Raw genomic sequence first — 16,487 nt, 5'->3', positions numbered from 1 at the left:
AGGACCACAGGATGCAAATTAATGTTGTATTTTTAGTGAATTGTAACTTTCGAACTTAACATAATAATGCATGCTTAGCAGACTACATTTTAAATGGTCATTGACATAATGAATGCAAAGTATAGTAATACAATATAGTACTGCATAAATAAGAATTATGTGCAGAATGCATTAAATTATACAAAATACATGAATGATCTTTGATATAATAAACAAAATAAACATTTTTATTTTATTCTCAAAAGGTATGCATATTAATGTTGCATTTTCAGTGAATTGTAAAGTTCGAACTTAAATTTTGACACATTAATAGGACCAAGTTGACATTATGGCACGATATTTTAAGGAGGACGAAAAAAGTGTGGGACGATTCTGCAGTTGGTATAGCGTGTCAAAGTACCCAAATTGACAGCTACACGTAAACCAATGGGATTTTGCAAAGCGGCATGAAAACTTATTCTACACGTAACTCTATGGGATTTTGTAAAGGGGCAAGAAAGTTTCACCCTGACTGAAACGGTAACATACCAGTTCGTCCAACATTATTTTGTCCTTTATTACATTTTCTTAGAATCATAGAATATTTTTAACTCTTTTATTTTTCAAATAGTAAACAATGATTTTTGGTCCATGTACATGTCGTCCCGCTGTAACTTTGGCCCTTTCGATATCTCGGTATGATTTACACTCGCTTTTTAGGGCTATTTTGTATTTTTATTAATTTTTTTAATAGGCCTAAATTTTTTGTCCTGCTTATTTCTTATGTTTGTTTGCTATTAGGTAGTCCTGTATTTTATTGTGTCTTGTTGAATTTACAGCGCCGGGTGATTGCTTTTTTTCTCTTTCGTCTTAAAAAGCTAGATGACAAATATTAATACATTGTCCTAGGGTATATACATTTGAAAATCATTGTGATGCTTTTCAACAAGTGTGTCATGTGGTTAAACGTTTATTTATTTGTATTTCTTTTGTTTTTGTTTGTTTGTTTGTTTGTTTATTTGTTTGCACGCTTGGATTGTGTCTCTGTGACTTTTATTTTAACCATAGGGCTACATACAACGGTAAGGGGAAACAGTTGTACGTACAAATATTTATTGTTTTCATAAAATTATGGGCAATGATTTTGTGGCTATAATATCAATTTAAAACGGATGATATCATATCAAATTTCGAAATTATTTCGTTTGAGGGGACCACAGGATTAATTTTATCATTCATTCATTTATTTATTTATTCATATTTTATTTTCATCAATCATTAAAATGCATGTGATACATAAAACTCAGCAAAGTAATGCGAAATATATATATACCAAAAATCATTGTTTACTATTTGAAAAATAAAAGAGAAAAAAATATCCTATCATTCTAAGAAAATGTAATAAAGGACAAAATAATGTTGGACGACCTGGTATGTTACCGTTTCAGTCACGGTCAAACTTTCTTGCCCTTTTACAAAACCCCATAGAGTTACGTGTAGATTAAGTTTTCATGCGCCTTTGCAAAATCCCATTGGTTTACGTGTAGCTATCAATTTGGGTACTTTGACACGCTATACCAACTGCAAAGTCGTCCCACAATTTTTTCGTCCTCCTGAAAATATCGTGGCATAATGTCAATTTGGTCCTATAATGCGTCAAAATTTAAGTTCGAAAGTTAAAATTCACTGAAAATACAACATTAATATGCATACCTTTTGAAAATAAAATGTTTATTTTGTTCATCATTATATCAAAGATCATTCGTGTATTTTGTATAATTTTATGCATTCAGTACATAATTCTTATTTATGCAGTACTATTTTGTATTACTATACTTTGGTATTCATTATGTCAATGACCATTTAAAATGTAGTATGCTAAGCATGAATTATTATGTTATTGTATCTATTTATATTATACTTATAATAATTGATTGTATTGATATATAATTATACTTTTAATTCTTGCCTCATATTTCGTATTAATTTGGTTTATTCATTATATAAATGATCATTTTGTATAATCTAATGCTTGCTTAATCTTGCTTAATAATTAATCATGCAGTACTATAATTGTATAATTATTATTCCTATTATTATCATTATTAGTGTTATCATTATAATAATTATTATTATCATTACTGCCATTAAAATGTAGTCTGCTTAAGCATGTGTTATTATGTTTTTGTATTGACTTATATTATATTGATTAAACCATAAGTACTTGATTATACGGTTGATTCTTGAGTGTAATATTATTGCTTCAAATATTTCGTATTACTTTGCTGAGTTTTATGTATCACATGCATTTTAATGATTGATGAATATAAAATATGAATGAATCAATGAATCAATGAATCAATGAACCAATGATAAATGAATCCCATGGTGCCCTTAAACGAAATAATTTTCGAAATTTGAACAGGACCCCGTTGCCGAAAAACAAAAACAAAATAGTTCGAAAGTTACAATTCACTGAAAATACAACATTAATATGTATACCTTTTGAAAACAAAATGTTTATTTTATTCATTATATCAAAGATCATTCATGTATTTTGTACAATTTAATGCATTCTGCACATAATTCTTATTTATGCAGTACTATTTTGTATTACTATACTTTGGTATTCATTATGTCAATGACCATTTAAAATGTAGTATGCTAAGCATGAATTATTATGTTATTGTATCTATTTATATTATACTTATATAATACTAATTGATTGTATTGATATATAATTATACCTTTAATTCTTGCCTCATATTTCGTATTAATTTTGTTTATTCATTATATAAATGATCATTCATATATTTTGTATAGTCTAATGCTTGTTTAATCGTGCTTAATAATTAAGCATGCAGTACTATATTGTATAATTATTATTCCTATTATTATCATTAAACAGAGATGATTTTCATTTTGGACTTTACTAAGTCCAGATATATTTAAACTTGAAATTAAATTCACTTTGTGTAACAAGTATGATTTTGAATGTCCAATTTATTATCCATTCCAAAAGGAGCACCCCCTTCAAGGCTATATGATTAGGATTTGGACTAAGGTTAGGAAGTTGATATAGGATTAGGGTTTGCCTGTTAAGGGTATGTTAGGGTTAAGGTTGGGATTAGGGTTAGGTTAGGGTTAGGATTAGGATTAGGGTTAGGATTAGGGTTAGGATTAGAATTACGGTTAGTGTTATGGCCCATGTTTAGGGTTTAGGGTTATAGGGTACCGTATGTAGGAGGGGTCTGCAATTACCTTGGATAAAATACAGTTGTTTGTGTGGGTGTGTGTACATCTGTACTGTACATGTATGGCTATGTGAATATAGGCCTGTGATTCATATGAAGAATGTGCATGGTCTTTTTATAGTACAAGGACAAATTGGCCAATGCCAGAGGCTATATGCATACCAATGTGTGTACATCTACAAATGAGAAATTTTGGTGGTTTGCTTTTCATTGCAAATTGCAGTCATTTTAAATTATCGCAGCTTTTTTAATTGCAACTTCCTACGCACAAAATGGCGTTTAATTTACTCGCAACATTACGCGTCTGGTAAAGCCGTGAAATTGTGCCTATTTAGAGGATATCTCATCATTTGTATTATGTACATCATCACTATACTTGTCCATGTTGTCAAAGATATGGCTGTATGCAGAGTGAATTTCCAGCCCCCCCCCCTTATGGCCAGGGTACCAGGGGGATGGGTGGCTGGGACTTATACCAGGGCTAAATTTCAAAATGTTAAAACTCCCCGCCAAGTCCCGGACCGACGGGAAACAACACATAGCCGGCCCTACAGGGACAAATTTTGTGTCAATGCCCGTCTGTTATAATAAACTGCCCGGCTATTTGTTCCGGGTACTGATCTGCACTGCAGGCAGGGGTTGGAGTGGGTCAGGGACTCAGGGTTTCAATTGACAAGTGCATTGTCAACAGTCTTCATTTTCACGTACATGAAATCTATAAGCTTAACTACTGAACATACAGGCCTATGCACCCCCCCACAATCATAATTACTCACATCACTAGTATCACAGGGTCAGGGTTTCAATTGACAAGTGCATTATCAACAGCCTTGCATTTTAACGTGCATGAAATCTATAAGCTTAAATACTGAATATACAGGCCTATGTACCCCCCCCAGCACACACACACAATCATACTTACTCTCATCACTAGTATCACAGGGTCAGGGTTTCTATTGACAAGTGCATTATCAACAGCATTGCATTTTCACGTGCATGAAATCTATAAGCTTACGGAACATACAGGTCTATGTCCCCCCACACACACACAATCATAATTACTCACATCACTAGTATCACAGACATTCAAATTCCATCATGAAATCTATTCGGCTTTCACAGTACAGTGATTTTCAAGTTCAAACGCTAGCTCTTCAAAGGTGCTGAATTCGACCATCGTGCAAATCGCCAGATATCGCATGAGCAAATTATTATAAGGGCGCACATCACTGAAAATGATGCCAGTTTTTCTCTATAAAAATTTTGATATCTGCCATCTGTGATACAATTGTAGGATTTAATATATTACTAATCATTACCAATCCAAATTTAGCCAAAATTATGCAAATTTCTGCTCATTTTAATGCTATCTATGTTTTTTTTCTTAGAATAAAAATTAATTAAGATTTGTTCCAAGTCTACCATGTTACAATACTGATAATTCAATAAAAAAACTTTTTAGACTGCAACAAGTCTGTCCTAAAACATTGTATTTATTTGGATAATGAATTGGAAATTCAAAATCATATTTGCTACACAAAGTAAAATTATTTGAAGTTTGAAATATATAGTGGATAAAATAAAGTCCAATTTGAAAGAATTTAATGTTCTGTGTGTTTATCAAATCATGAGATAGATTCAGCCACAAATGCACGAATGATTTTTCCTTTCAAATCTGATTTTATGACATATTAATTTGTCATTTCTTGGAATTAGCCAAATTTGAGAGACTGAAGACATAATATTCCCCGTAGAACAGCTGCAGTGGTCAGCATAATTGGTGTTTTCTTTTTCTTTCATTTTACCTCATTATATCTGCTTCAAATGACCAGAAAAACTTCATCATGTGGCAGTTGTTTTCTAGTTTTATAAATATTTTCATAATTTTTGGCAAAGAATAACTAAATTTAAATTTGACCGAAATCGTATACTAAAGGTCCGTTCATACTACCACCGCATTTGCGATGCGTTGCTTTGCGATATCGCAATGCAGTAGTTTGCAGTACGATGCAGTGCGGCAACGCACCGCATCGCAAAGCAACGCATCGCAAATGCGGTGGTAGTATGAACGGACCTTAGGCTTTAACAAAAAAATATAAACAATAGGATTAAGAAAAAAAATAAAACCGAGTTAAAATCAAATCAAAAGTAAACTAGAACTGCCCTACCTGGGTTCGAACCAGGAGTGTATGGCTGCATCGAAAGAATTTATAGATTGAATACAATATGATACAATACCGCTCTTTTAAAAGATACTAGTACTAATGTTACAGGTGCGAGTAATCAGCATTTCTTTGATATCTATGGTTCAATGCATAGGTACCGCGTGAATGTAGTGCAGGGCGATCTATTCAAAATTGTATTCATCTATTGCTATGGTAGTTAATCCTCTTATCTATGTCACTTCTACGGCGGATCGAATATACGACAAGGCATATACAGCCACCAAATTTCATGAATTTTTCAGACAAGCTAACTTTAGTTATTATCTAACATTGATATCCGCGCTTTTTCTTCCTTGATGATACAAAAAATATTTCTTCTCATTTTTCCTGCTACTTTGGGCATGTTCAAGCTTCGTTATTTCCCATATAATTCAACTTTTACACGTTATTTGTTGCTATGGCGTTAATCCTCTCCATACACAGTTGAACAAATACAATAGATGAATGTCAACACGTATGACCTCCTATGTGACATGTTATATGTGATGTACAAAAATCTGAATATCATAAACATCAGTATTCGTTTGTGCATATGAACTGCACGTTTACGTTGCTAAATATTGCTCATTATAATATTATGACAAATATTGGTATTATGACAATACGGTATATACATTGTATATAAAACGACTAATAGATCCTGCTATCATGGCGTCAGGTCAATGTTCATCATATCCCGTATGTTTCTTAAAATTCACTCATATTTGAGACAAATTGCTGTGCCCATTTTATAGGTGCACAGGTAGATCCGTGTTGTTTTTAATTTTCATTTCTTTTTGATGAAAGAATTAAGGTTTTCCACTGCACGGGGGCCACAAGGGTGATACTAATTTTAATGCTATATTTTCAAAACGAATACGTGTTCCCGGTTGGCTCTATAGCGATTTCACAGAAAAGGTATTTCTAGTACAATGCAGCGTCGGACTCTAGCTGAGAGCGTAGCCTAAGTCATTATAGACTCCAATAATGGCTCTCCATACACAAATGAACAAACACAAAGGAGGGTAGTCTCCTCAGTCCGTGGCCAGCTTGATTTCGATGGAGCGAAACCAAATTGGCTGCGGAGGAGACGGTAATTTGCCATGCAAATGAGCTGAGTGTCGTAGCCCTGATTATACTATAATTATATATTACATTATCTTGCTGTATTTGTCAGCTAAATTTTCGACATTGTGTTGCGTAACCCGTGCTCACCAACCCGTAATAATTTTCAGTGAACAAAAGAGGCCACAAAGTTGCCGTCGTACTGAATAGAAAATAGCATCTCATGATCACGCTCTCATGATTTTCACTTGCTCTGGCTTTTACGTGCAGATGCGTCCTACATGTATAATATTATAGTGTAAGCAGATCAAAAATGACGTCTCTGAAGTCAGCTCGAAGTGGTTGTACCAAGCCTGTAGTTGTACTTCTCTCCGGAATTCTCTTCCTAGTCTCAGTGCTGCTAACGATGAATGTCTCAACTAACATTATGAATACGAGTAGAGTTGGAGATAATGAGATAATGCAAAGACCAGGCGGTTCAGCACACATTTCTATAGTAAAGAAAACACAACAAACTTTGGAACAAAAATCAACGCCCATTGGAATCAACGGTGGGAATCTCCGTAGTAGCTTGGTATCCCAACAAGACATGATATCGTTCAAACCTGAAACTAGCTGCTACATCTACCGTTATAGCGAGCATGGTGTAAAGAAACTGAAACCAAATCAAACACTTGGTAAACTGGGCTGCACTCGTCGACAACCAAAAGCGCTTATCATCGGTGTAAAGAAATGTGCAACCGGGACTCTCCAACGTTTTCTCGATCTTCATCCTCATCTAGAGAGTGTTGTTAACGTTATCGCTGTTTTCCCGTTCAACACTAACGATATTGGACACTGGATGACTCAACTGCCTTTGAGTACATCAGACCAAATGACTATAGTGGACATTCCTGGTTTTATTTTTAATGAAACCGTGCAACATGAAATGGATTCTGCATTTCCTGATTTAAAATTCCTTTTGATACTTTGCGATCCAGTAAAGCGAGCTATATCTGATTATGTACACTATAATCAGTTTAAGCAGACTACCAGAAAATCGAAGAAAACCTACCTATAGATACGACGAAGAAAGGGCAAAAAACATTACTTTGTTCCAAGGATATGAGCTGTTTGGTAGCACATTTGAGGAAACAATCACCGATAACCGTGGCAACCTAAATACATCACATGCGTTCATCCAGTATGGAATCTACATCAAAGCCATTCAAACGCTATTCCACAATTTCGATAGAAAACGAATTCTTGTAATTGACGGAGAAGAGTTTAAACAAAATCCTCATTTTGCTTTGAAAGAAGTGGAACGGTTTCTTGGTCTCTCAGCTTTCTTTAAGGAAGAGCAGTTTTATTTCAGTTCCACTAAGGGATTCTATTGTGCAAACGTGACAGATAGACCTGATACTCATTGCATGTCAAGCAGTAAGGACAGTGGGGGCAAGGGGACACCACACCCAAGTGTGGACCAAAACCTACTGCAACAAATGACAAACTTTTTCACACCGTATAATTCACAACTCAAAGACTATTTGAATCGGACACTTACTTTTACATAGAGTTTAAGCTAAAATCCTATCACAACGTTTCCGGTTTTTTAATAAATTTTAGACATTGTTTTGTATTGTATCTTTAAAACATATATGACATTATAGAGTACCCTGGGGCTAGCTATCGGTGTACCAACTCAAGGCCCTGAGGCTGCTTCATTTGATGAGAAACGGCATGCTTTGTATTTTTACATTTGGGCCTCTGGGGCCCGTAACCTTTGACCTCTGGGGCCAAGATGGGCAAAGGATAAATCTACGGGGTAGGGCCCATAAGTGTACCAAACATGGGCCCTGGGGCCTTTGTAGTTTTAGCGCTAGCCTTGACAGAATGATGTGTTTGATAGACGGAGAAGGAGGAAAAGGAGAAGAAACCACAGGACTAGAGGGCCTTATATTTATACACAAATACGGCTATACCCGCATGTTATCGGAGTACATAAACTTATAGTCCTTTTTGCTGAGGACTTTAAAATAAAGAATTTTAAAAAGTTGCCCAATTGGTCGGATAATGTGTAAAAAGTGAAAGCCCAAGTCACAAGCTTTAATTTAATGTAGGTTGCACCCTCGTAGCACTTAAAATAAAGAATTGGTAAAAGGTCGCCTAATTGGGCGAAAATATGGAAAAACTCAAAGTCCAATTCACAAGGTTTATTTTAATGTAGGTTACACTCTCGTACCACTGAAATAGTGAAACTGGCCCCATAATATGTATTTTGTGGCATTTAGAATATTATAATTGTCGTCTGCAATCACCGTGAGACATTCGTCCGCGCTTTCCAAAAGCGGTGCATCGCAATCACTTGAGTATAAATTGAGTATAAATTTAGAACTAGTTCTAGTTCCTCGAGGGGGGGCGCGTGAAGCGAGCATGGCCGCGAAGTAGCCAACGAGGGGGACTGGGGGATTTTGTAATGTCAGAGAGGGGTTGTCATGGTCCCATACAGGCACTGAACAAGTGCTATATAAATTCAGCTTTACCTCCATAGGTTACTGTTGTCAGTCTCATTCACAATGAAGCTATGCAATGTGATAGATTGAAATTCACAATATGCAATTTGATTAGGGGAAAGCTATTCCATAGGGCGTATGTAAATTAAAGGGAACAGCAATTTCGGAAGGAGTATGTAAAGTAAATGGAACAGCCTATTTTGTGGCCATTTCAGAGGGAGTATGTAAATCAAATGGAACAGCCAATGGATATGTAATTTAACTGGAACAGCATTAACGTTGATGTCATCTATATTATAATTACGCTATTCTCTGTGGATCTGCTGGTTAGTCCTTCGTGTATGGGGTTCGGTGGGGTTGGCTGGGTTTTAGTAACAATATAATTTTAGATGCAATCTGTGTAAAAACTTTGAGCCCTGAAGCTGCTTTATTTGATGAGAAACGGTCGCCCCTTTTTTAACATTTGGGGTCTTGGGGCCTCATAATATTTGACTTATGAGGCTCATATACAAATAACAGAGATGATTTTCATTTTGGACTTTACTAAGTCCAGATATATTTTAAACTTGAAATTAAATTCACTTTGTGTAACAAGTATGATTTTGAATGTCCAATTTATTATCCATTCCAAAAGGAGCACCCCCTTCCAAGGCTATATGATTAGGATTTGGACTAAGGTTAGGAAGTTGATATAGGATTAGGGTTTGCCTGTTAAGGGTATGTTAGGGTTAAGGTTGGGATTAGGGTTAGGTTAGGGTTAGGATTAGGATTAGGGTTAGGATTAGGGTTAGGATTAGAATTACGGTTAGTGTTATGGCCCATGTTTAGGGTTTAGGGTTATAGGGTACCGTATGTAGGAGGGTCTGCAATTACCTTGGATAAAATACAGTTGTTTGTGTGGGTGTGTGTACATCTGTACTGTACATGTATGGCTATGTGAATATAGGCCTGTGATTCATATGAAGAATGTGCATGGTCTTTTTATAGTACAAGGACAAATTGGCCAATGCCAGAGGCTATATGCATATCAATGTGTGTACATCTACAAATGAGAAATTTTTGGTGGTTTGCTTTTCATTGCAAATTGCAGTCATTTTAAATTATCGCAGCTTTTTTAATTGCAACTTCCTACGCACAAAATGGCGTTTAATTTACTCGCAACATTATGCGTCTGGTAAAGCCGTGAAATTGTGCCTATTTAGAGGATATCTCATCATTTGTATTATGTACATCATCACTATACTTGTCCATGTTGTCAAAGATATGGCTATATGCAGAGTGAATTTCCAGCCCACCCCCCTTATGGCCAGGGTACCAGGGGATGGGTGGCTGGGACTTATACCAGGGCTAAATTTCAAAATGTTAAAACTCCCCGCCAAGTCCCGGACCGACGGGAAACAACACATGGCCGGCCCTACAGGGACAAATTTTGTGTCAATGCCCGTCTGTTATAATAAACTGCCCGGCTATTTGTTCCGGGTACTGATCTGCACTGCAGGCAGGGGTTGGAGTGGGTCAGGGACTCAGGGTTTCAATTGACAAGTGCATTGTCAACAGTCTTCATTTTCACGTACATGAAATCTATAAGCTTAACTACTGAACATACAGGCCTATGCACCCCCCACAATCATAATTACTCACATCACTAGTATCACAGGGTCAGGGTTTCAATTGACAAGTGCATTATCAACAGCCTTGCATTTTAACGTGCATGAAATCTATAAGCTTAAATACTGAATATACAGGCCTATGTACCCCCCAGCACACACACACAATCATAATCGCTAACATCACTAGTAGCACAGGGTCAGGGTTTCTATTGACAAGTGCATTATCAACAGCATTGCATTTTCACGTGCATGAAATCTATAAGCTTACGGAACATACAGGTCTATGTCCCCCCACACACACACAATCATAATTACTCACATCACTAGTATCACAGACATTCAAATTCCATCATGAAATCTATTCGGCTTTCACAGTACAGTGATTTTCAAGTTCAAACGCTAGCTCTTCAAAGGTGCTGAATTCGACCATCGTGCAAATCGCCAGATATCGCATGAGCAAATTATTATAAGGGCGCACATCACTGAAAATGATGCCAGTTTTTCTCTATAAAAATGCTAATTAAAATCATTTAAACAAATTTTGATATCTGCCATCTGTGATACAATTGTAGGATTTAATATTACTAATCATTACCAATCCAAATTTAGCCAAAATTATGCAAATTTCTGCTCATTTTAATGCTATCTATGTTTTTTTCTTAGAATAAAAATTAATTAAGATTTGTTCCAAGTCTACCATGTTACAATACTGATAATTCAATAAAAAAAAACTTTTTAGACTGCAACAAGTCTGTCCTAAAACATTGTATTTATTTGGATAATGAATTGGAAATTCAAAATCATATTTGCTACACAACGTAAAATTATTTGAAGTTTGAAATATATAGTGGATAAAATAAAGTCCAATTTGAAAGAATTTAATGTTATTATTAGTGTTATCATTATAATAATTATTATTATCATTACTGCCATTAAAATGCAGTCTCCTTAAGCATGTGTTATTATGTTTGTGTATTGACTTATATTATATTGATTTAATCGTAACTACTTGATTATACGATTGATTCTTGAGTGTAATTAATATTATTGGTTCATATATTTCGTATTACTTTGCTGAGTTTTATGTATCACATGCATTTTAATGATTGATGAATAAAAAATATGAATGAATGAATGAATGAATGAATGAATCAATGATAAATGAATCCCGTGGTCCCCTTAAACGAAATAATTCCGAAATTTGACATAATATCATCTGTTTTAAATTATATATAGCCACAAAAGCATTGCCCTTAATTTTATGAAAACAATAAATGATTGTACGTATACAATGTTTCCCCTTACCATTGTATGTAGCCATATGGTTCATTAAATAAAAGTCACAGAGACACAATCAAACGCTTTTTAAAAATAAGAAAGAGATAAAAAGCAATCACCCGGCGCTGTAAATTCACAAAAAACAATAAAATACAGGACTACCTAATAGCAAACAAAGATAAGAAATAAACAGGACCACGTCGCCGAAAAAAAAATACAAAATAGGCCTAATAAGCGTGTGTAAATCATACGTGACCGAGATATCGAAAGGGCCTAAGTTACTACGGGACGACATGTACATGGACCAAAAATCATTGTTTACTATTTGAAAAATAAAAGAGAAAAAAATATCCTATCATTCTAAGAAAATGTAATAAAGGACAAAATAATGTTGGACGACCTGGTATGTTACCGTTTCAGTCACGGTCAAACTTTCTTGCCCTTTTACAAAACCCCATAGAGTTACGTGTAGATTAAGTTTTCATGCCCCTTTGCAAAATCCCATTGGTTTACGTGTAGCTATCAATTTGGGTACTTTGACACGCTATACCAACTGCAAAGTCGTCCCACAATTTTTTCGTCCTCCTGAAAATATCGTGGCATAATGTCAATTTGGTCCTATAATGCGTCAAAATTTTAAGTTCGAAAGTTAAAATTCACTGAAAATACAACATTAATATGCATACCTTTTGAAAATAAAATGTTTATTTTGTTCATCATTATATCAAAGATCATTCGTGTATTTTGTATAATTTTATGCATTCAGCACATAATTCTTATTTATGCAGTACTATTTTGTATTACTATACTTTGGTATTCATTATGTCAATGACCATTTAAAATGTAGTATGCTAAGCATGAATTATTATGTTATTGTATCTATTTATATTATACTTATACTAATTGATTGTATTGATATATAATTATACTTTTAATTCTTGCCTCATATTTCGTATTAATTTGGTTTATTCATTATATAAATGATCATTTTGTATAATCTAATGCTTGCTTAATCTTGCTTAATAATTAATCATGCAGTACTATAATTGTATAATTATTATTCCTATTATTATCATTATTAGTATTATCATTATAATAATTATTATTATCATTACTGCCATTAAAATGTAGTCTGCTTAAGCATGTGTTATTATGTTTTTGTATTGACTTATATTATATTGATTAAACCATAAGTACTTGATTATACGGTTGATTCTTGAGTGTAATATTATTGCTTCAAATATTTCGTATTACTTTGCTGAGTTTTATGTATCACATGCATTTTAATGATTGATGAATATAAAATATGAATGAATCAATGAATCAATGAATCAATGAATCAATGAATCAATGAACCAATGATAAATGAATCCCGTGGTGCCATTAAACGAAATAATTTTCGAAATTTGAACAGGACCCCGTCGCCGAAAAAAAAAAAAAATAGGCCTAATAAGCGTGTGTAAATCATACTTGACCGAGATATCGAAAGGGCCTAAGTTACTACAGGACGACATGTACATGGACCAAAAATCATTGTTTACTATTTGAAAAATAAAAGAGATAAAAATATCCTATCATTCTAAGAAAATGTAATAAAGGACAAAATAATGTTGGACGACCTGGTATGTTACCGTTTCAGTCACGGTCAAACTTTCTTGCCCTTTTACAAAACCCCATAGAGTTACGTGTAGAATAAGTTTTCATGCCGCTTTGCAAAATCCCATTGGTTTACGTGTAGCTATCAATTTGGGTACTTTGACACGCTATACCAACTGCAAAGCCGTCCCACAATTTTTTCGTCCTCCTGAAAATATCGTGGCATAATGTCAATTTGGTCCTATATATTTAATACGTCAAAATTTAAGTTCGAAAGTTACAATTCACTGAAAATACAACATTAATATGTATACCTTTTGAAAACAAAATGTTTATTTTATTCATTATATCAAAGATCATTCATGTATTTTGTACAATTTAATGCATTCTGCACATAATTCTTATTTATGCAGTACTATTTTGTATTACTATACTTTGGTATTCATTATGTCAATGACCATTTAAAATGTAGTATGCTAAGCATGAATTATTATGTTATTGTATCTATTTATATTATACTTATATAATACTAATTGATTGTATTGATATATAATTATACCTTTAATTCTTGCCTCATATTTCGTATTAATTTTGTTTATTCATTATATAAATGATCATTCATATATTTTGTATAGTCTAATGCTTGCTTAATCGTGCTTAATAATTAAGCATGCAGTACTATATTGTATAATTATTATTCCTATTATTATCATTATTAGTGTTATCATTATAATAATTATTATTATCATTACTGCCATTAAAATGTAGTCTCCTTAAGCATGTGTTATTATGTTTTTGTATTGACTTATATTATATTGATTTAATCGTAACTACTTGATTATACGATTGATTCTTGAGTGTAATTAATATTATTGGTTCATATATTTCGTATTACTTTGCTGAGTTTTATGTATCACATGCATTTTAATGATTGATGAATAAAAATATGAATGAATGAATGAATGAATGAATGAATCAATGATAAATGAATCCTGTGGTCCCTTAAACGAAATAATTCCGAAATTTGACATGATATCATCTGTTTTAAATTATATATAGCCACAAAAGCATTGCCCTTAATTTTATGAAAACAATTAATAATTGTACGTATAAAATGTTTCCCCTTACCATTGTATGTAGCCATATGGTTCATTAAATAAAAGTCACAGAGACACAATCAAACGCTTTTTAAAAATAAGAAAGAGATAAAAAGCAATCACCCGGCGCTGTAAATTCACAAAAAACAATAAAATACAGGACTACCTAATAGCAAACAAAGATAAGAAATAAACAGGACCACGTCGCCGAAAAAAATACAAAATAGGCCTAATAAGCGTGTAAAATCATACGTGACCGAGATATCGAAAGGGCCTAAGTTACTACGGGACGACATGTACATGGACCAAAAATCATTGTTTACTATTTGAAAAATAAAAGAGAAAAAAATATCCTATCATTCTAAGAAAATGTAATAAAGGACAAAATAATGTTGGACGACCTGGTATGTTACCGTTTCAGTCACGGTCAAACTTTCTTGCCCTTTTAGAAAACCCCATAGAGTTACGTGTAGATTAAGTTTTCATGCCCCTTTGCAAAATCCCATTGGTTTACGTGTAGCTATCAATTTGGGTACTTTGACACGCTATACCAACTGCAAAGTCGTCCCACAATTTTTTCGTCCTCCTGAAAATATCGTGGCATAATGTCAATTTGGTCCTATAATGCGTCAAAATTTAAGTTCGAAAGTTAAAATTCACTGAAAATACAACATTAATATGCATACCTTTTGAAAATAAAATGTTTATTTTGTTCATCATTATATCAAAGATCATTCGTGTATTTTGTATAATTTTATGCATTCAGCACATAATTCTTATTTATGCAGTACTATTTTGTATTACTATACTTTGGTATTCATTATGTCAATGACCATTTAAAATGTAGTATGCTAAGCATGAATTATTATGTTATTGTATCTATTTATATTATACTTATACTAATTGATTGTATTGATATATAATTATACTTTTAATTCTTGCCTCATATTTCGTATTAATTTGGTTTATTCATTATATAAATGATCATTTTGTATAATCTAATGCTTGCTTAATCTTGCTTAATAATTAATCATGCAGTACTATAATTGTATAATTATTATTCCTATTATTATCATTATTAGTATTATCATTATAATAATTATTATTATCATTACTGCCATTAAAATGTAGTCTGCTTAAGCATGTGTTATTATGTTTTGTATTGACTTATATTATATTGATTAAACCATAAGTACTTGATTATACGGTTGATTCTTGAGTGTAATATTATTGCTTCAAATATTTCGTATTACTTTGCTGAGTTTTATGTATCACATGCATTTTAATGATTGATGAATATAAAATATGAATGAATCAATGAATCAATGAATCAATGAATCAATGAACCAATGATAAATGAATCCCGTGGTGCCCTTAAACGAAATAATTTTCGAAATTTGAACAGGACCCCGTCGCCGAAAAAAAAAAATACATAATAGGCCTAATAAGCGTGTGTAAATCATACTTGACCGAGATATCGAAAGGGCCTAAGTTACTACGGGACGACATGTACATGGACCAAAAATCATTGTTTACTATTTGAAAAATAAAAGAGATAAAAATATCCTATCATTCTAAGAAAATGTAATAAAGGACAAAATAATGTTGGACGACCTGGTATGTTACCGTTTCAGTCACGGTCAAACTTTCTTGCCCTTTTACAAAACCCCATAGAGTTACGTGTAGAATAAGTTTTCATGCCGCTTTGCAAAATCCCATTGGTTTACGTGTAGCTATCAATTTGGGTACTTTTACACGCTATACCAACTGCAAAGCCGTCCCACAATTTTTTTCGTCCTCCTGAAAATATCGTGGCATAATGTCAATTTGGTCCTATATATTTAATACGTCAAAATTTAAGTTCGAAAGTTACAATTCACTGAAAATAAAACATTAATATGTATACCTTTTG

General features: G+C 33.4%; 1 protein-coding gene across 1 annotated transcript; it reads left to right on the top strand.

The window, feature by feature from the left end:
* Positions 1-6,739: 6,739 nt before the first annotated feature.
* Positions 6,740-8,165, top strand: LOC140142380 (heparan sulfate glucosamine 3-O-sulfotransferase 1-like). Its single transcript, XM_072164349.1, has 2 exons — positions 6,740-7,354; positions 7,488-8,165. Exons 1-2 carry the CDS (start codon positions 6,816-6,818, stop codon positions 8,053-8,055), a joined length of 1,107 nt encoding a protein of 368 aa, XP_072020450.1. The 5' UTR covers positions 6,740-6,815; the 3' UTR covers positions 8,056-8,165.
* Positions 8,166-16,487: the final 8,322 nt, after the last annotated feature.

The sequence above is a fragment of the Amphiura filiformis genome, chromosome 20, assembly GCF_039555335.1.
Source record: "Amphiura filiformis chromosome 20, Afil_fr2py, whole genome shotgun sequence".
NCBI lineage: Eukaryota > Metazoa > Echinodermata > Ophiuroidea > Amphilepidida > Amphiuridae > Amphiura > Amphiura filiformis.
This window is presented reverse-complemented; position numbering and strand designations above follow the sequence as displayed.